The sequence below is a fragment of the Equus quagga genome, chromosome 20 (genome assembly GCF_021613505.1).
Source record: "Equus quagga isolate Etosha38 chromosome 20, UCLA_HA_Equagga_1.0, whole genome shotgun sequence".
In the NCBI taxonomy this organism is placed as follows: Eukaryota; Metazoa; Chordata; class Mammalia; order Perissodactyla; family Equidae; genus Equus; species Equus quagga.
This window is the reverse complement of record NC_060286.1, coordinates 10,620,888-10,642,016: the sequence shown is the minus strand read 5'-3', so window position 1 is coordinate 10,642,016 and position 21,129 is coordinate 10,620,888. Positions and strand designations below refer to the sequence as shown.

General features: G+C 49.8%; 1 protein-coding gene and 1 pseudogene across 1 annotated transcript in view; one reads left to right on the top strand and one right to left on the bottom strand.

Moving 5' to 3' along the window:
* Nucleotides 1-938: 938 nt before the first annotated feature.
* The window catches only part of SPTB (spectrin beta, erythrocytic), a 61,897-nt gene continuing 41,706 nt past the window's right edge, over nt 939-21,129 (top strand). Inside the window, exons 1-9 of the mRNA XM_046646939.1 lie at nt 939-1,092; nt 13,616-13,767; nt 14,963-15,136; nt 16,413-16,504; nt 16,900-16,980; nt 17,262-17,377; nt 17,794-17,906; nt 18,726-18,913; nt 20,550-20,667. Coding sequence (XP_046502895.1) covers nt 945-1,092; nt 13,616-13,767; nt 14,963-15,136; nt 16,413-16,504; nt 16,900-16,980; nt 17,262-17,377; nt 17,794-17,906; nt 18,726-18,913; nt 20,550-20,667 — 1,182 coding nt within the window. The 5' untranslated portion in view covers nt 939-944. The remainder of the gene's footprint in view (nt 1,093-13,615; nt 13,768-14,962; nt 15,137-16,412; nt 16,505-16,899; nt 16,981-17,261; nt 17,378-17,793; nt 17,907-18,725; nt 18,914-20,549; nt 20,668-21,129) is intronic.
* LOC124231166 (uncharacterized) lies at nt 9,583-9,704 on the bottom strand (annotated as a pseudogene).

Below are 21,129 nucleotides of genomic sequence, written 5' to 3'. Positions count from 1 at the left end.
GGATTAATAGTGAATGGATGAATGAATGAATGAGCAAACATAATAAATGATGGGTGATTGAGGACCCAGTGCTTCTGATGCCCATGTGCACTGCATCGGTGAACACACACAGCCCACCATCTGTGGGATCCCCTCACCAGCACCGCCCCACCGTCATGCTGACAGCCTTGATGGGCCAGCAGGCTTGTCTGGGCTCCTTGGTCTGTCCTGGGATTCAACAGGAGACCTTGTCCAAGCACCTGGTCACACTTCAAAGAAGGCAAAACCAACCAAGAGGGCAGCTTTCTGAACATTAGCTGCTGGGAAAGAACTCGGAGGGCTCCTGGGCAGCCTCTGGGAGGAGTAAACTTCCCTCCGCGCAGCGTCAAGGCACCAGTGGCATTTTGAAGCTCACATTCATCCCTCTCCCCACTGATTCGTGTTGAGTTGGACTCAGCCATCTCCAGCTTCTCCCCTCTCCTTCCGTATTCCCACTGCCTGCCCAGGTTGGGTCCTGGCCCCAGTCCACAGGGTGCGGCTGCTCCTCCCTGCCAGCTCGTCCCAGCCAGCCTCAGGCTCTCAGGAGAGCCGCCCCTCTCAGTGCTCCCGTGGTGGCAGCGGTTTGGAGGAAGCGGGCTTGCTGCGACTGACGTCTCCACCTGCTGGCCATCCCGACCCTTGCTGCATGCAGCTCTCTGTCCCCGCCACCGCTGCCACCGTTACTGTTGCTGCTGCTGCAATATTTTATAACCAACGACCCCGAGACCCCGGGTAGGAAGCATGGCCAGGCAGGTGGCACTGCGTGCTGCTCCCGCAAGGATCTACTCCTGTCGGATGCTCCGAATAAGTTTCCCCTGAGAAAAAGTCCAAGGGGGTGGGAGCTAACCCTCTGACTGTATTGCTGTCCCCCCTAGGGACCCTTCCATGAAGACTGAGGCAGGCGTAGCTGCTGAGAGCCTGCTGACATGACATCGGCCACGGAGGTTGAAAATTTGGGCAACCAGCCACCATACAGCCGGATCAATGCCCGCTGGGATGCCCCGGACGATGAGCTGGATAATGACAACAGCTCAGCCAGGCTCTTTGAGAGGTCCCGGATCAAGGCCTTGGCAGGTACTGTTTGGGGCCGTGGGGGTTAAGGGAGCTGTTCTCATAATCCTGAGGTCTACTCCCCTCCCCGCCTGTGGTGAGTGCTCTGTGTGTGTTGGCGTGAGCCCTGGCAAGGCGGCGATGGAGATTTGGCTGCGTGGCTCAGGCCAGGCCCCTGGGGACAGAGTCCTGGCTCAGGTAGCCTCTGCTCTCACATGTCCCCCACTTCCTCCCAGGCAGGAGGTGGTGCCAGGTGGGCCCTGCCCTCTGTCCTGAGTGACCTGTGGCCAAAGTCAGAAGTTAGAGAAAGTCTGGGCAAAGGAGCGTCGAGGGGCTGGACAGCTGGGCAGAGGTGCGTGGGGCCTCATCACGTACCTCGGTCTCCTGCCTGGTCCTGGATAGAAGAATTGTTATCGTCCTGTTTGTGGCCCCAAAAGGAAAGAGCGATTTGATAGGAAATAGAGAACAGATAACATCCTCCCCACACCACCTCAGAAAGGAGGATTTTCTGGACTAAACCTCTTATCCTTAAACTGGAGTTAGATTTTTACTTAGCAGGTTCATAATAGATTTCTGTGTGTGTGTGCATGAGAGAAAGAGAGAGAGAAGGAGATCGTAAATCTCCAGTGGAAATGGCTTCTCCTCCCCCTGCTGGTTGAGATCTGATTCTTGGGATTTTCTTTTACCACCAACCCCTGTGATCATTGCCTCCCTGGAGCCTGGCCCAGGGTAGCTAGCTATGTTCTGACCCTAAGTCCTTGGCCAATAAAGAAAGTTGGAGTGTGGGTGGTATGCATGGAGGCAGGTGGGTCCCTTCACCTGCTCCACCAGTGATCGGCCCGAATCAGACTTAGCAGTGATTGTTGCCATCTTCTTCCTTGTAAGAAGGGCCCAGCATTTCCTGTGAGCCCTTTCTGGAGTGCTTCTCCCACCACCCGCATCGCTCGTGGGCCTGTCTGAAGTTCATGGCTGTACCCTCCACTTCCCTCCCTCCACTCTGCTCCCAGATGCCTTGGTCTCCAGCTTGAGGCATGAGCAGGGCCCTGGGTCTCTCTGAGACCACAGTGGCCTCTCACCACAACAGTGTCTGGGCTTCCATCCTTGTAAAAGGAATGCAGTGTCTCATTCCCTTGTCAACGGGGGGCGTCCACTCAGGCCTCAGCCGTCACCCTTTGTGTCCGTGTTCTTTGCGGAAAATTCCCTTTCTTCTCCTTCATTTCCTTCTGGCTACCCCCTGCCGCACAAATCCTTCCCTGGTTTTCCTTGGGGATGTGTAATAGCACCAACCCCTTGCTTTTGCTTATGTAATTTTAACCTCTGTAAATCTCCAGACTTGAAACCCTTGTCTTTGCCAGTCTGGCTTTACCTTCTTTCTAGCTTGTGCCGGCTGCATCCAGCCACGGTGACCCTGGTGATGCAGCTGGAGGGAGAAGGGAACCATACTCCATGAGCTTTCCCAAACGACAGTGTGAGAAGTGGGACTGTCTTTTATGCAGGGATCCTTGGATCTGTTCCACAGATACCCTGGTTTTTAAGACACCAAGGTAGCTTCCATTCTGACAGTTCTCTCTTATACCCCTACTATGTGTAAAGTTAAACCCCTGGCCAGACATGAAAGTGGAGGGGGAGCCGCAGAGATGAATTCAACGTAACACCCGTCTCTAAGGAGTTTATCATCTATTAGGGAAAATGAGTGATGTTCATAATTAATTAGCATGCGTAGAACTGGAGAAGAACTGTAGGAAAGGCACATAGCTAAATAGTGACGAGAGAGCAGAGGAGGAGAGGCAGGGAGAATCAGGACTCACTTGTGGAGGAGGAGGCCCTGGGCTGGAGATAGAAGGGTGTGTGTGATTCTGACAGGCCGCTGGGCCCAGAGTTTGTCCAGGTGGCGTATTTGTATGGTGGTCAAGTCTGATGAACAGCCTGGAAGCTTGTGGGAATGGGTTATCGGGTTCATCAGGAAAGAGCCTCTGCCAGCCTTGCCTGTTCCTCACTAAGAGTGTGCATCTTATCTACCAAAGAAACTGATTGCCCCCCAGGAGAGGGGAACACAGAGTGTGGAGTTGCATGACCAGATCTTAACGATTCAGAACATCTGGCTAACAAGTGAACATGGAAGTTTGGGGTCCATTCTGGATTTTTTTAAATAAACAAAAACCTAAGCAATTTACTGACTTTCCTCTTCTGAGAGTCTACTCTGAGTGACCTGTGGGAGAAGCTAAAGCTTTGAGAAGGTCCAAAGTGGAGTGGTGGCTGGACCCATGCTGGTGGGTAGGCAGAGAGGAGAAAAGGAGCGTCAGTCTTCTCCAGTTTAACTTGCTGACATTTTCCTCTTCAGCACGGTCTCTGGGGCTGCCTTGGCAGTCTAGGTGGGGGTCAGGCTTTCTGAAGATGCTTAGGAAGCAGAAGCTCCCTTTGGTCCCCGTTGTTTCAGCATGCTCCACAGCCACTCCCCAGCTCCTAAGAGTATTCAAGCAAGGAAGGCGTTCAGTCCTGTGTTTCTTACAAGGTGGTGGTAATCTGCTGTGTAGCTGTGTGGCAAGGTTGGAGAGATTGGCCAGGCATTTTCTTTCTGAAATTTAAGGTCCTGGAGTGAGGAGGAAAATGTCACAAGACCCAGATTCCAGTCCTGGTTCCACCTCGAATGCTGCTTCTATGGAGGTCAAATCAATTTCCTGTTTTGTAAAATGGGGACTGTAGTACTTTCCCAAGGTTATTGTGAAGATCAAGTAAGATGAAGTTTATGAAAACTTTTTATTAATAATAAAATGCTAGGTAAATATTAGTATTTATAAGAGATTTTCTTGGTAATAGTAATATTTCTATCCTTTCTGTTCTCTCAGCCTGTTCTGGGCCCCATTTCTTCCTTCTTAACCCCACCCTCCTTTGTCTTAAAAGGCCTAGGTTGGAAGAAAGAGCCAGGAACCAGGGAAATTTGGCTAATGCTTGTGCTTGGAGCTCTTGGCTTGGTCCCAGAGACCTAATGCCCCTGGGGATGAAGCCCTAGGCTGTGTAGATCTTTCTCCTTAAGGCCATCCAGCCAGGATCCCAGCTGTGTCTCTGCCATCCTGCTGGGTGACCTGGGAAACCAAAGAAACCAAAGGACCCTGAGGCCTTGTTAGATGCTCTTCCTGGTGTGGCAGCTCTTAGGGTCCTTCTTCAGTTAGTGACCCATGGTTAGAAGACGTGCATTTGGTTAACTGGACTCCATCTTTTCTGCCTCTTAAGTCAGCTTCTTCTCAGCTCCAGAGGAAGTATTCCCTGTTCTGCCTTTAAAACTGTTCCAGCTCTTTCTCCCTGGGCCGAAATAAACAAGCCATCTGGTTATTCTGCATGGAAACTGCCACGTTGGTATACAAATACGTGACCTCTCTCCAGAATGAATTACTTTGGATTTGAAACGGCAGATCAGCCTGTCTAAAGTGAAGGGGGAGGTGGATAAGAGAAGGTTACAGAAGGCTCCTGGAAGGGAGTGGATTTGACCTTGGCAATGCCACGGGGAGGGCTGGGGGCCCAGCAGGAATATTTGCCCAGTAGGTCCCTGGGCAGATGTTAGCTCTCAATGTCAGTCTCCAAAGCTGGCTGCGCTTCATGAGGTTAAGAAGCCTGAGGCTTCTTCCTGAACAAGGAGCCCTTCTCTGCTTTGATGACTGCCTCTGGCACTTTCCTACTTTGGGGATCTGCTTTGAAGGATTAGAGGATGGGGAGAAGCTGAAAAGCCCAAGTTCTTTCCCTTCAAGAGGTTCCAGCCTTTGTGTTTCAGTAAGAAGGCTCCCAGTGTCTCCTTAGAGCCACCTCGTTGTCGCTCACACCCCATTGCCTGTCCTTCCCCTTTTCGTACTGGGAACCATTCGGTAAACATTTGTGGCTGTCTGGATGAGGGATGAAGCCCTGCAGGCTGCAGGGAATGTACCAGCCAGAATGCCCGCCCTCTGTGCTCTTGCCCCTCCTCCCACAGGAGGCCTCTCCCTGCCTGTGCACCCCCTAGCACCAGGTTGTGTACCCCAGTGATTTGGGTGAGGGTGCTGCCTCAGGGCAGATGTGGCCCAGCTGGGAGAGGAGGGCGAGGATGAATGCAAGGGAGAGATGCCCTGAAAAGAGAACGCCTGTGCATTAGCTTCCTTCCCACCCCCTGCCTTATGCACGCACACAGCTCGGCATCCCAGCATCCCGTGTGCCGCCCGCTGCGTGATTTCCAGCTTCTTGCATCTGGCAGGTTTCAGTGCAGAGAGCAGTCCAGGGCCTCCTGAGAAGGCCTGTGAGAAGGAGAGGGCCTGACATGTCCTTTATCTTCTTTGGCTTGTTGAACAATTGCTAAGGGATAGACTACACAGAGCTCCCTTTTAAAAACAAAGTGCACAAAATTGTGTAGCCCACTCTGGTTTTGGCTTTAAATCACAATCCAAGCGATGTTTCAAACTAGAGATGCACTTCCTTCCTGTGTTCTCGCTTTGTAGCCTTCTTACTGGAGGTGAGACGAGGCTGAGTGGTGAGGTTGGTTGAGGACAGTTCAGAGGACGCAACAGAGCAGGAGCTGTGCTGCGGGCTGCGTCCCTGTGCTCTGGAGCACTTCGTTGCTGCCACTTTGAACCTTGAACGTCCTCCAGACCCACTGTGCCCAGGCCCCAAGCTTGAGTTCTGTGACCGGCAGGTATTCCATCAGAGCCTTAGGACAGTGGCCCTCAGACCCTGCTGCCTGCCGCCCCCAACCTTGGCTCCCTGGGAACTCCCCAGAGAGGGTGGCCCGGGCACCTTCCTGACTTTGGTGGCAGGTGATGCTTGGCCTCTCCCTGGGCTTCTTTCCCCACCTGCACCAGGATGACGCTGAGCCCAGGTGCCCCGGTTTCACCATGAGGGTGGGGTGAGGGTTCGCAGCTTCTCGGCAGCCTAAGTCCACAAATTCAGATGCAGCTGCTGGAGACCAAGGCGTCAGGTGTTGATGGTCTGAATGTCTTCTTAAGCTACCTGTGAGAACAAAGATGGTGTCATTAGTGAGAGGTTTTTACAATGTTTTCTTCTCAGGTTTCAAAACATGAAATGAAGTTCTATTTAAAGACTATATATTGGAAAAATGTACTATTCATGAAAATATCTGTAATCATCAGTAATCATTTTAATGTACTGTCAGAAGAAAAAAAAAAATTGGCTCAGCAGCTTTCTCTTGGATGTGAGCCATTGTGTTTCCCCGCCCTCCCCCAAGACAGGCCACAGCGCTGACAACTCTGCCGCTTACCTGTGGAGACAGACCTATGAGAGAGGCCAGCGTGCCACATGCACTGTGTGGTCCAGGGCACTTTCCCCTGACCAGGACATAACACCTTCTCCCATTGTCCCCTCTCCCCTCTTGATCAAAGCTGCTCTTCCTCCTTGAGAACACTTTGCAGAACCAAGGCTGTTCCCCTTCTCTGGTGACTGCTATCTATCATTGTGAAGATGCTTTATCAAATATTAATACATGGAGGTTAATAATAACCCTCCCCGTGCGGTGCAGTCTGAGTGAGCCATGTTAATAGTCTCCTCCATCTTTGGGACATTTCTGTGGGCTGTCAGCTTTGCTCCCAAGGGCAGGCTCTGACACCAGGCCTTGACCGTGCTTATGGCTCCTGGGAGCAGCAGCCACTCCGCCACCCTCCACTGCGCCCCCCTGCGTGCTGCTTGGCTGAAGAGGTGCCTAGGGTGTTGTTTTCAGAGCATCTGTAGCAGTTGTTCAAGTTCCCATTTTGTCATGTCACTGAGAGAGAATGACAGGGAGGCTGCTAGCAGCCCAGGCTCTGGGAGAAACTAGATCAACCAGGGAATCTCGTTTTACAGTCTGGTGAGATGAGGTAGATAAGATAATCACACGTGTGTCTATATACATATAGACATGTGCATAATGACAGATTGCAGTAAATGCTATAAAGATTTACTGAGAACTGTAAGAGTTTATAACATAACCTGCAGCTTACATCTCATCCAAGGCTGAGTAGGCACTTGTCCTATGAGAGCATGAGGGGAATGGTGGGTGGATATGCAGCTGCAGGCAGGAGCCGCATCACAGAGGCCCTTAGGCCATGGGTATCTTCAGGGGCCTGGCAGGAACCAGCAGGAAACTCAGAAGGGGTGGCTGAGGAGTTTAATGAGGGGATTAGTTGCAAGGGAGTGGCAGGGTTGAAGGTCAAAGGGTGGGAGCCTTTAGCAGGGAGAGCTGTAGGCTCTTAGGACTGGGAGTTGCAGCCTTCTGTAGAGGGCCAGAGGGATGGAGCCGCTCCCAGCCCATCACAGTTCTGTTCACAAGGAAGCGACATGGTTAGGTTTGGGTTTTTAAAGGTGACTCTGCCCTCATTGGGGAGAACAGGTTGTGGGGAGGCTATGCAAAGTCCAGGAAGGAGAAGGTGGTGGCATGAGCCAGCTTGGTGGCCACAGGTGAGGGGAAAGTAGTCCACCCGGTGATACCATTCTTCTGTCCTGCTGCTATCAAGGACTTTCCCTAGGTAGGTGACCTTGGCCAAGGCACTTTTCTGCTCCTCAGGTACTCAGTTTCCTCACCTGTCAAACAAGGGCCTTGACCCAAATGATGCGCAAGGCCTTTCCAGCTCTGGCGACCTGGGAAGAAGCCCCCTGTGGAGCGGTGCTGACCGCGTGCCAGTTTACCCAGAACCCCGGAGCTGTGCTTCCTGGCTTGGGCAAAGGGAATTGATCCTTTTTAGCAAATCAGTGGATTCTCCAGAAATTCTCTCTGTTCATTGAAGTCTAGTCTGAGGCTGAGTCCTAGACCATCCTGACCTCTGGCCTCATGTTCTCAGCCAGCGTGGTCTCTCCATGCAGCCACCACCTGCATGAATGGTAACGGTGCTTGGTGTCTGTGTGGCTGCTTAGTGTTCTGGGTGCTTTTTATCTAGATGATCTTGTTGACCCTTCAACCACTCTAAAGTAGGCAGGGGCTAGCTGTTACGATTCCCCTGTAGAGATGAGGAAGGTCACACCGCAGGAAGTGCTGAGACAGGACTAGAAGCCCAGGGTTTTAAAATCATCCCAGTGCTGTTTGGGCTACCGCACCTGGGCCCTCTTGAATGTCCTTCAGACCTGCATTATCTCCTCCTTCGCGCCTACCCGGGAAGCCCCTTCCCGTATTTCCTTCCACCGCCAGCCTCTTGAGCCTCTTTGATCAAACCCTCGAATTCATTTTTACTTTTGTCTTATAGCCTCTAAATACTATCACCTGCCAGGGCCAGCTGATCCTGGTCCTGCGCTGTTGTCCAGATCAGATCCTGTCATGTCATTTCCATAGTTCACATGTCAGTGGTGTCATGCGGAGACTTCTGCAGCCACCTCAGAGCTGGTTTCCCTGGCTCTGGCCTCACGCTTGTCCAATCCCATTTACATGGGGCAGTTAGAATCATTGTCCTCCAACAAATTTTTAATGACGTATTGCTTTACTTAAGAACCTCCAGGCTCTTCTTTACCTAGAGTATAAAGTTCAGATTCCCTATACTGTCTTTCGACTTCTTGGCTCTGGGTAAGTTAACTGCTCCTCACCTTCAGCCCTCAGACACGCACACTGTATACACAGGCACACACACACACACCTGCCGGTTTCCACCGCAGGGGCTTTGAACAAGACCCGCCTGCCTTCTCTGCTGTTCTAAAACTATTATGGTCTTCAAACTTCAGGTCAAAACTAACTTTCAAAAAAAATTAATTTTTTTAAATTTAAACTAGTCTGTGATAACTTGTTTTCTTTCCCTATAACATATAAAGACCCTATTTTATTTAAAAAAACAGTAGGATGATTGCTTTTATATCTTTAAGTATTTTTATTACACAAAAATATATATTTAGTCTTGATAAGATTAGAAAAGCAGAGAAAACTAGAGACATTGTTAGTGTCCCATACAGATATTTCAATGCCTATAAATATATGACTGTATATATATGTGTTAATTTTAAAATGTCTTTATTATTATAATCCTAGAACCTTTTTCACTTACCGTACATTTTGAATATTTTTTCATGATGTCAGTAAATGTGCAGATTATTATTTTAATGATTGTACAGTCTTCCTTTGTATTAATGTACCCCAATCTAGTTAACCAGCATCTTAGTGTTCAACTCCAGTCACTTTTAAAGTCAGTTTTATGTGCTTTGTTCTTGCATTTGCAGGTCTGTAATAAGCATCCTAAAGTTCTCTTTTAGAATCAGCCCTAGGTAGACTTTAAATTCTTAAGGGCAGGGGAACCATTAAGTGCCTATATGTTTTGGGGACTATTTTTGTTCCATTAATGTCTGTCTATTCCTGTGCTCATACCACACAGTTTCGTTATTATAACTTTATACTGTGCTTTAATATTTCAGAGAAAAAAACACCTGGAAAGCTTGGTCACCCTTTATTAATCTTCTTTTTTGTAATTTTCCTAGCTATTTTTGTTTATCTTTCCAATGAATTTTCTAATCATTTGTCTCGTTCCCCCAATTAATTATGTAATTGTATATTTATTATATATATTGTAGGCAATTATATAATTAAATTATGTAATTTAAATATATTTAAAATAATATTAAGTATATAGATTAATTCAGGGTACATGGACATCTTTATTAAACTGATAAGAACATATACTACACTTGATCTTAGCCAAAGGCTGAGAAGCGATAAAACTGGCATCTTCATGGTGCTGTTTTCCTATTTGAGAACTGGGAGTGCCTTTCCATTGGTTCAGATCTTTGGTGTGTCTTGGATGCCTTTTAAACTTTTCTTTATATAGATTTTGCACACTTCTGTTTACATTTAAGCTGAAACACACAGTCGTCGTCTTATCAGTGGGAGCCTTACAAGTTAGTATTTCAGGAAATGATCCTGCTACACCTTCCGTGCTTCCTTTTCCTCTAGAATTAAATCTAAGCTTCTTAGCCTTTCACTCGAGGCTTTCACATCCAGTTTAAAACCTCCTTCCATGCGTTTTCTTCCCACCTGTAGCTCCACAGCAGCCGGCCTCTCTGCTGGGTGCCTCCAGTCTCCTGCCCTCCTCCTCTGCCACCCAAAGTGGTTTTCTTCACGAGGCCCCTTGACTACTCCAACTAGAAATGACCTCTGTCCTCTTTGACCCCTGGCCATTTATTGTGTGTGTCATTTATCTGGTAGTTAATCCAATCTGACCGTGTGACAGATTTTGCATTGTTAAAATGAGCTGCCCTTTCTCCCTTGTGCAGCTGCGAGTTAGCTGCTTGTAGGTTTGTGTCTTGTTTCCTCAGCTAGACTCTGAAGCCCTTGGGGACAGCGAGCCTGCCTGTGCTTCCCTGTGTGTTGTGGTAGTCGTAGTGACAGTAACAGTGATAGTAACATTTACGGCCAGCTTTTGGTGTGCCAGGTACTGTTTTAAGCACTTTCCACATATGAACTCACTGATTAATGGATAAATATTTGAGAGTTTTGCTATTGTGGCTTTATTTGACCTCAAACTAAACCTTTGAAGGGGAATGTAAAAGAAAGGTCACCCGGCTACCTAGACAGTAATTCTCGGTAGTAGTTGTGGTCAGAAAGGAAGGTGAGTTTTCTGGGGGAAGCCCTAACATGTAGGGAGGAGTGAGGATGGCCACAGCATGGGAAGGAGGTGGAGAGGAACTGACAGGAATGGAGAGGCCCTGGGCTTGTTGGCGTAGAGGCACGGGTGTTTTCTGAGGTTCTGGAGGCTTTGAGTCAGGCCCTGCTGGTAGACTTGCCTCGTTTCCTGCACTGGACGGGCTAGGGCTCTGGAAATAAAGCCTGGCCCCTGGCAGGGCTTTGCTGAGGCCTCTTTTCCACAGGGGGTCCCTGCAGGATGGCCCAGGTCCTCTGGTGACAGCAGGACCAATGCACAGCCGCCTCCCCAGCCTGTCTGTGCACCCACCTCTGGGCCACCCACCTCTCCTGCACTTGGAAGACTCCTGATGGGCGACTGGGGCATGCTGGGAATGAATGTGCTGAGCGTGCCAATGTGGAGCAGCCGGAGTGAACAAGCTAATGGAGTTAGTCCCCACCCCCGGGCCTTTTCTGTCCTTAGGATCATTATTGGCCTCACAGTATCTTTCCCACCTCTTAACACTGCAGGTGTTTCAGGGTCCTGGGGATTCTGGGCAGTTTCACCCCAGCCTTCACGTAAAAGGAGGCTGCTCGCCTAGGCTCTGAACCTGCGGCTCTAACATTCTGAGGTCTCGGAGGCGGCCTTGGTGTGTTGAAAACTGGGGAGATCTAAGGGTGATTTATGTGCACTGGTACATGGGCCGGCCCAGCATCCTAGAATGAAATTCCACATCCCCAGCTAAAATCACCTCCTTACCCTTTGCCAATCACAAATAAATGGGTCTCAGCACCCATGCCCTGAAATTTGGGGATTCTTAAAGACAAGAAAATAAGAAAGGGCTTTACTTTTTTGAGACACTTACCTCTAAAGGGGCTCAAAATTTCAGCCCCTTTGTCAAAGCTCCACCGCCGATTGGAAGGGTGAACCTCTTCAAGAACAGATCTGATGGGGCTGGCTCTGTGGAACCCAAACATGCCCCAGAATAAATGCGATCGCTTTCCATCCACTATATCATCAACACTTTAGTTACACTTTGCTGAAGCTGTCCTTGGAATCAGGAAAGTGGTTACATTTGCAGCTGACACCAGAGTAAGGGAGCTTCCCCTTGAAACTTTGCCCAGAGGCCCAGAATGAATGAATGCCTTCCTAATTTTATATTTACTTAAGATTTGTATAGTCAACAGTAGTATTTTTCCTCTTCCTTGGAAGTCTTATTTAGATGTCTGTCATAGAATTCTTTCTATGTGACGCCAGCACTCCTATTTATTATACAGTATGTCTGCCTCAAGGAGAGGCAATATGTCTGCCTATCCCCTCCTTGAATTCCCCGCCTCCACCCAGAGCCCAGCACCTAACGGTTATACAGTAAACATTTGCTGAATGAATGAATAAGTGAGTAAAGGCCCTAAGTTCCTAACACTAAAATAGCCACGCAGTATGAGAGAATTGGATGCTGTGAGCCTGAGGAACCGCCAGCTTTATACCCTTGAGGCCGTACTGGCTGGGCAGCTCTTTTTGTTGTTGTTAAATTAGATATTTAATAATTTATGAAGTCAGCCCTTCCACAGTTTGGGCTCAGTTGAGCACACGTAGCCCGCTCCCACGGTGCAGGCTCCTCCTGGCTGGGCTGCTCTGAGTCTGCCCTGGCCCCGACAGACCCCCACGCTTGCTCCCCAGGGATCCTCCCTGGCCAGAGGCTCAGCTGACACTGCCGGGTCAGCTCCTGCCTGGAATCCTCAAGCAAAGTGCCCTGAAGCCAGTTGCCACAGACTGTTCACTAAACCCACAGGACAGGGTCACTCCTCTTCCTTTCTTCTCCTCCTTCGTCTCTGTCTTTTCTGCCACTCTCTTTCTTTCTTTATTTTTCACTCCTCCCTCTTTATTTCTGTTATCCCAGCCATCTGTCCTCTCCCTAGCATGTTCAAGCTTCCCAGCCCTAACTGGACAGCCCTAGCCTTTATTTGCACAGAAGTGCTAAGTGGGACCCCACCTGAGCTGGTACAGAAGCCTGGTTTGGGCTGATGCCGATTTGGGGTGGGGGGTGTCATGTCATGTCAACTTCTCAGGTCTGAAGATGGAGAACCCTGCCTGTCATCCTGGGGGTGAGAAAGATAGCATAATCCATGGACAGCCCCCAGCCAAGCCTCCATGGTCCCTAACCCCGTGTGGGTCGTCCACTCCCATAGTCTCACTCTTTCCTCCTCTACCTACCAGGAGCTCCTTGAGGACAGGCAGTTTATCTTACTTCATGTATCATCAGGCTAGCACAGGCCTGCCACCAATAGGAGCCAAATAAATGTCTGTGCTGTTAGCTACACTACAGCTCTGGAGCACCTACTGTGTGCCAGGCTCCAGGCCTTGGGGATATAGAGTGAACAGGACAGACAGACTTCCCTGGGCTAAAGGAGCCCAGGCTTGCAGGAGAGACAGACAGACTTCCAAGTAATACGAGTGTGAAGCGAGACAGAAAAGAGAAATGCAAACGGAGGGGTCTGGGCACACAGGGGAGACCTGACCCAGGCTAGGGGTCAGGAAAAGCTTTCTGGAGAAGCACTGTTTACGCTGACTCCTAAGGGATGATGAGGAGTTAGGTGTAGGGAGTAGGGTGGGGTGGAGGGGCCAAGAGAAACCATTCTGGGCAGAGGGAGTATTGGGTGGATGGGTGAACCTGGCATTGGAATCTGAGCTCACTGGCACAGTGGTGAAGAGCATTCTGACGGGCACAGGGAAACAGATGGCTGAATTAGGGGTGTCTTGATACTGTGCATAGAATGTGGTGGTGGCATTACCTCTTCATTGCCCCACTCATGGCACGTGGACCCCATGTAGCCAGAAGGTAACACCCTGATCACAAACACTCCCAGGAAGGGGGTGGAATAGATCCATCAAGCTCTCTGCCAGGGATGAGGGGACTTGGGATTAAGGTAAAACCCTTTGGCCCCATGTTATCGTACATTGACCTTGCCAACCTTGGGTACCTGACCCAGGACTCTTTCCCCCCACAGATGAGCGGGAAGTTGTTCAGAAGAAGACCTTCACGAAATGGGTGAACTCGCACCTGGCTCGTGTGCCCTGCCGCATCACGGACCTCTACAGGGACCTGCGGGATGGGCGGATGCTCATCAGGCTGCTGGAGGTGCTCTCTGGAGAGACGCTGGTAAAGTCCCTTTCTGTGCTGTGGCTCCTTTCCTGGGGTTCTGGACTGGTGCTATGTCCCCTCTTTAGGAAAGACATGGTCTGGGGGTATCTCCAGTTCTCACGGCCTTCCCAAGCTTTCTCTCTCTTCTTCTGGAAGGTTTCAATACTTAATGAGGCAAGGTGTCCACTTGGCTAACTGGGTTCTTTGACCTCTTCTCAGAATTTCTTGCCTCCTCCTGGCCACTCCCACCCCTTCATGCTTCTCCCAAAAGCCATGCCAAGCTCTTGACTTTCTCCACTTGGGGTCTGGGCATCTGTGGCTGCCCTGCAGTGGGCCCACCCTCAGCCTCCTCACACACGCTAAGTTGGATTCCATTACCTAGCTGGAGAAATTTGCATGCTTGGAACCAAGAGGAAAGCATTAGAAGATATTTTCCTATATGTTCTATCACTCTTACAAGTGGAAATTTATTACAGGCCCCTCAGTTGTAACCTACCTGGCAGTAATGTTGCGCCTGAGGAAGAACTAGATTAAGGTTCATGTTTTGCTCAGATATTTCTATTGTGACCTTGGGCCTATCACGCAGGACCTTCTTTGCCTCATTTCCCCCACGTGTAAAATGGGGGAAAAGATACCTGTAACTGATGAAGGACTCTAAGATCCTTGGTGTTTGAATGAAAGGTCCTACCTTTTTCTGTTGCATTTTCAACTCCAGACTGAAGTCCTGCCTCTTACCTTGCATTGAAAGCCCACTAGAGAGAGTGACCACTGGAACCCTTCAGATCATGTGATTACTCATCAATGGTGGTCCCCTTGAGTTTTGGCTGGGGTCATTTGGGGATGGAGAGAAAGGATTATGGTATGGACTTATTATCAATCACCAAACTAAAAGCCACTCTTATCACCAACTAGCAGTAAATAGTTCTTAGAACTGTGCCTGGCACACAGTACGTGCTCAGTTAACCATCTGTTGTGTTGTTGTGTTTGAATGCCATCTGTCAGCCCTCAGAAGGCTTTGCTCAGGCCCGGGCGTGGTACCTATGTGGACTGGTTGCAGAAAGAATGGGGTTGAAAAGTGTCAAGGAATGAGCGTAGGAGTCAGGGTTTGGGCAGGAAGGTGGAAGGTGGATGCTGATGACAGGAGCTATGTCCAGCCTGTAACTACCTTTGGGGTGACCACTCCACACCCACGGGGGCCAATGCTGTCTCTCAGCCAAGGCCCACAAAGGGGAAGATGCGCATCCACTGCCTGGAGAATGTGGACAAGGCCCTGCAGTTCCTCAAGGAGCAGCGTGTGCACCTGGAGAACATGGGCTCCCACGACATCGTGGATGGCAACCACCGCCTGGTCCTGGGCCTCATCTGGACCATCATCCTACGCTTCCAGGTGGGTTCTGGGGGTGAGGAGGCAGAGGGAGTGGAGGGAGCCTCTCTGGGCTGGACAAGGCTTGGGAATCTTACAAAATGCTGAAAAAGTGTGAGCATTTGTGCACGTTCTGGAAGGCTAGAAACCTGTCCAGTGGGACGATGCTTGTAGGAAGGAGTGACCATCTTCGGCATCGCGAATCATGGAAGCTCAGGGTGAGCCGTTCCATCAGTAGTGTAGTCTTTTGAGGGAGAGGATAGAAATTAGTGGCTGGGCTGAGATCTGCCTGAAAGATCTACTTTTTCTCTCTCTCTTTTTTTAAATTGAGGTCATAATAGTTTATAACATTGTGAAATTTCAGTTGTACATTATTATCTGTCAGTCACCATATAAATGTGCCCCTTTACCCCTTATGTCCATCCCCCAGCTCCCTTCCCCTCTGGTGACCACTAATCTGTTCTCTTTGTCCGTGTGTTAGTTTCTTCCCCGTGTGAGTGAAATCCTACGGTGTTTGTCTTTCTCTGGCTTATTTCGCTTAACCTAATACCCTCAAGGTCCATCCTTGTAACACAAGGTCCAGGCATAACTTTTTGGTTTTTGAAATAGTTTTATTGAGAAGGTGCAAAAACAGTGCAGAAGATCTGCTTTTCCGTGTTTCAGTCAGAAACTTTTCTCTTCCTGCCCTGAAATTCAAGGTTCAGATTGTTGGTAAGGAAATTAGAAGGTGCGAGAGAAGGAGAGCAGGGTTTTCCACCTGCTGGTTCGGGGACAGAAAGAACCCAGTGGGAGGAGGGAAGGGCAGGGAGGAGGAGGAGAGCACACAATTTGCAGACTGAAGATCTCATCTAAGTGGTCTTGGGTGTCCAGTCTCACTCGGTGTGGATACATACAATTAAAGAGTAATAACAGCAGAATTGAGAAGAATGGAAAGGCGGGAGGTGCTACTAATCAAAATATAATACCTTCCAACGTCTGTGTTGTTCATGGCCTTGCGGGGCATCATATCTCCCGAGGAGGAATCAAGGTGTCTTGTCATTTATTCTCAGCACCCTGTTAGAGTTATCAAGGTAGAGCTGTCTCCTCTGGCAGAGGAAGCTGTCCCTGTACCGTTGCAGCTGACTAAGGCAGGGAAAGAGGCCCTGGGAGGCAGGGCCTCAGGGTGTGGTGTTGCTGCAGGGCGGGCCATGCACATGGGATGGCTGTGGAAGAGGAAAATGGGGAGCCTTCCAGGGAGAGCAGCAAGGCACTGAGCCACATGCAAATCTAATTCCTCTCCCTCTTGTTCCTGCACCCCCAGATTCAGGACATTGTTGTCCAAACTCAAGAAGGTCGTGAGACGCGCTCAGCCAAGGATGCGTTGCTGTTATGGTGTCAGATGAAGACGGCAGAGTATGCCCTGGGAACCAGCCACTACCATGTCCCTCCCCCCTTGCTCCCTGCAAGCATTGTCGTCCCCAAGGGACATAGACATCATCACCCAGAACTATAGCAGCTTCCACGTAACTGATGCAGAGTCTATCCTGACCTGATTCTTTGAGGCCTGGAATACAGGATTCCTTTCCAGCATTGCCTGGGTCAGACGTAGGGTCTATTGGGTGTGAGTCTCTTGAGCTCACCTTATGGGGGAGCCTCTTTGTCTGGCTTAACTGCTGCCCTCATGTTGAAGCAGCTTGAGAAGGGATGGGTCCATTCCTTTCCTGGTATATTGGCCCCCCACTTCATATACTTGTTTGGGACCCCAAAAGAATCGATTTCTTAGGTCTTAATGTTTCTCTTGGCTGCAGCTATCCCCAAGTCAAGGTCACTGACTTCACCACCAGCTGGAAAGATGGCCTGGCCTTTAATGCCCTGATCCACAAACACCGGTAAGAGGGAGGAGGGGGCTGTGGGAATGAGGCAGAATCCCTGGGGGTATTTCGACACGTTGCGCTCAACCTATAGATTACAGTTCAAGCTTCTAGTCACGCCCACTGTCCCCTCCCCACATGCTGACGCTCACAGCTCCCCCCTGCTCTGCTCCCATCTCCTCCTTCTACTTCTCCTGCCGAGCTGCCTGCATCTGCCAGTGTCTTTGCTTCATGCCAGGCTGCCCTGTTGGTGGGGGTGCTGTGGCCGCTTTCTTCTAACAGTCTGGCTTCATCCCCAGGCCCGACCTGATTGACTTTGATAAGCTGAAGGACTCCAATGCCCGACACAACCTAGAGCATGCGTTTGACGTGGCTGAGCATCAGCTGGGCATCATCCCGCTCCTGGACCCTGAAGGTGAGCTGCCACCCATTCCTTTACTGTGACAGTGGGAGATGGTGCCCACTGTGCTAGAGGGAGTGCCAGACTGTCTAGGCCAAGTGCAAGGCGAGCTGTGGGCACAGCGAGGGGATGGTGGCCGGGCCTGGCTCCACCCGAGGCCTGCTCTTCAGGTCTAAGTTGGTTCCTGACACTTTGCTTGGCCCAGGAAAAGTGTAGTAGTCTTTGGATCTTTCTTTTTTCTTCTTGTGGTCCTAATATGGATTTCATCCTCTCGCTAAAATCACAGACCCATTACTCTTCCATTCTTGCCCACTGGTTGTCACTTGGTGCCTATAGTTGAATTTCGTGCAGAGGAATGGGAGATAAACCGTCTGAGCTCTGCATTTCTGACTTCCATTTTGGTCCTGAGAGCACACCCTTCTCCCTTGCAGATGTCTTCACAGAAAACCCTGATGAGAAATCCATTATTACCTACGTGGTAGCATTTTACCACTACTTCTCCAAGATGAAGGTGCTGGCGGTGGAGGGCAAGCGCGTCGGCAAGGTACCCAGCTGTTCCGTAACCAGACTGTCACCTCTGTTCCCTGTTTGCCACACCCAGGCCCTGAGTGAGATGTTCCCTTTCCATCCTGAGAGCTTCATGTCTGGTCCCAGCTGTGGTGGGGTTTGTGGATCACCCCCGCCAACTTCCTCTGAAGCCGGGCATTGCCAAGTTCCTGTTTCCCAAGATGAGTTCCAAAGCAAGTTGATGGTCTGTCCTAAAAGTTGTCATAGCCTGCAGCTCTGAGCCCGTTTTCCACCCTCAGACCCAAGTCTCATGAACATTTCCACAGGAACAAAATGGGCTTTTATCTTCTGATTTATGGTGGATTCAGGCCCCTTAGGTGCCCATGGTATACCAGGCATCCACCCCACTGGACAGGCCCTCAGGCCAGATTCCTTTCCCCTCTGGGTCCTTAGCTCCTTGAGCACAGGAACCATTTCTCATTCATCTTTGTGCACCTGGTGTTTAGCAAAGATGGTGCCTGGAAGCCCTTAATTTCTAATATGCATTTTAAAATAAACAAGACCTTGGCCCCTCTAGGGGCTGATGTCCTAGCACAGTGATCTTACCAATCTCTTGCAGGGTTAAGGGAAGCGGGGAGCTGCTCCTGAGCTCCAAGCAGGACCAGCTCCCTGCTGATGTTGCCAGTGCATGAGGAGGACTTCACCCACTGCCAGTCCACTCCTTCCGCCTTAGCCACAGTCTTGGGCTCAGGGAACAAACCCAACATAGAATGCTCCAGGGCCTGAGAGAGGGAGCCCACCTTGATTGTGGTCCCCACTCTCCTTCTGATGACTGAGTAACAAGGTGATTTCCTAGGTAATTGACCATGCCATTGACACTGAGAAGATGATTGAAAAGTACAGCGGGCTGGCCTCAGACCTGCTCACCTGGATCGAGCAGACCATCACTGTCCTGAACAGCCGCAAGTTTGCCAACTCCCTGGCTGGCGTCCAGCAGCAGCTGCAGGCCTTCAGCACCTATCGTACCACAGAGAAGCCGCCCAAGTAAGGCCCTGGCACTCGGGAGGGTAGTCAACCGTGGCTGAGAAACCAACTGCCAAAAGGTAGAGCCAGGCTCTGGGCCTTGAGAAGTGTATCTGGGAGGCGTATCCTAGAGATTAGGGAGCTTCACCTCTGTCGCCTAGTTCATCCCTTCCTTGCCCCCCTGCTCCTGAGCCGTCAGCCTATAGGAAATGGGCATCGATGAATAACCCCCAACTCATAGCCAAAGAAAGTCCTTTCCCAGATCCCTGAAGGGGAATAGGAGTGAAATCCCAGGCTTCCGAGTCTCTTAAAGAACCAGTGCTAGAAAGTTCCTCACTTGTCTGTGCACTGAGCCACAGGTTTGTTTTCTGGTAATGACCTCTATTCTCAGCCCCAGAGCCCTCAGTGTAGGGGCTTTTTGATCATCAAGCACATGCTTGTTTTTCTCTCCCCTCTGTCACTGCTCATCAGTAGAGCACTTAGCTTGCCTCTTGGGAGGCTGCTCCACTCCAGTGTGTGCAGGGCCTGCACACGTGCACACACAATGCACATGTGCGCACACACACACATACACATCAGGCATTCCAGCTCGCCTACTTTTAGCTTGTTCAGCTCTCCTGAAACCTATTTCTAGCTCCTCACTGGTACCCTCTGCCTTGTTCCTCCCCCGCTCATCTTCCACACTCTTCATTCATGACTCTCAAACAGGGAAAGGTGAGACACAGAGTCTAGAATGCACTATAAACAAGTAGCTGATTTCTGGTCTGACACTAACCCATTTTTAAAGTCCTAAATTCATGACAGATAACATCCTCTGTGCGTCTACTAGGCACTACACACAGGGGTGATATCTCTTGGCTATGTAGGTTGCACCCAGGGCCACAACTCTCTTGAAGTGCCTGTGAGCAGTCAGATCTATTAGGCTGGCCTCAGGGTGGGGACCCTGCTTACACCCGATCCTCACCTGCCATGTGGAGGATGTAGAAGTGGGTAAATACCTGCATTCATGCAGAAATGTGAAAGTGCCCAGTCACCTGGAGCTTGGACCCCAAGTTCCAGGCATCCATCCTGCTGCCAGTTCTCATCTCCTACACCTGAAGTCTTCCCGGAGCCCAGCCTTTCTGCCTCCCTGGGAAGGATTTGGCCTTCAGGGCTTGTCAGGAGAGCTGGCTCATTAGTACTCAGATGAAAGTTGCTTTCAGTGCAATATGTTCCTATGCGGATAACGCTGCTTTTAAGCTTTTACTGACTCACTCAATAAAAAACTGACAGAAGTGCATCAGAAGCCTTCATCATTTGCAGAACAGGGGAGAGTTTCTTTCTATCGACTGGTAAAACTTGATATCTACAGGAATTACCAGAATACTGCAGTTAGCCATTCCCCTGTGGAAGCAAATGATAAGCAAACGCTGTGGTGGCTGCTGTGTTTGCTCTGCTTTGTACTGTAAAGACTCACCCCCATTAGGTCTCTGTTGGCGCGGATGATAGATGCTTTAGAAGGGAAGTAGACCTATAGACCCCTTTACTTTTCTTGTTTTTAAGGGAAATACGCTTTGCTATCCAAGCTCCAAGATTCCAGGGTTCCATGCTGACTTTGGCAAAAAAATTAGCTCTTAGGATCTTGACACAAATCTCCTTTCCTCTGCTTTGTTGACAGGTTTCAGGAGAAGGGGAATCTGGAGGTCCTACTTTTTACCATCCAGTCCCGGATGAGAGCCAACAATCAGAAAGTGTACACGCCACATGATGGGAAACTAGTGTCTGACATCAACCGGGTATGGCAGCATTTTCCATTACATGTTCCAGTGGGTTGGCTGAGTTCCTGATAAGGGCAGAGGGAGTGGTCACTGGACAGGGTTAAACCAAGCCACTTTCTTTGGTGTTATTAATGGCACCTGCTGGCTATTTGAGGGCACTGTCTGAACCTAGTTCTGAGAAGTCCAACTCCACCAACATCCATCAATTCAGCCCCCTATTCAGATGCCCAGAATCCATGTTTTTAGAGCCAAGTGTATAGCCTATTCTCTATAGAACCTTGAGTATCTTGGAGTATGGAATATTAACTACCCATAACAGAAAGGAAATGCCTTATGCCATTTCAAAGGTTTGAAGGCTTAACACCCCACCTGGAAGTTCAAATAGAATGGAGATAGCCATTCAGTCAGTAAGAATGTACTGAGCACCCACAGAGGAAACTAACATTATATTAGGCCAAGAATCTGAGGCAGGTGTAGGGG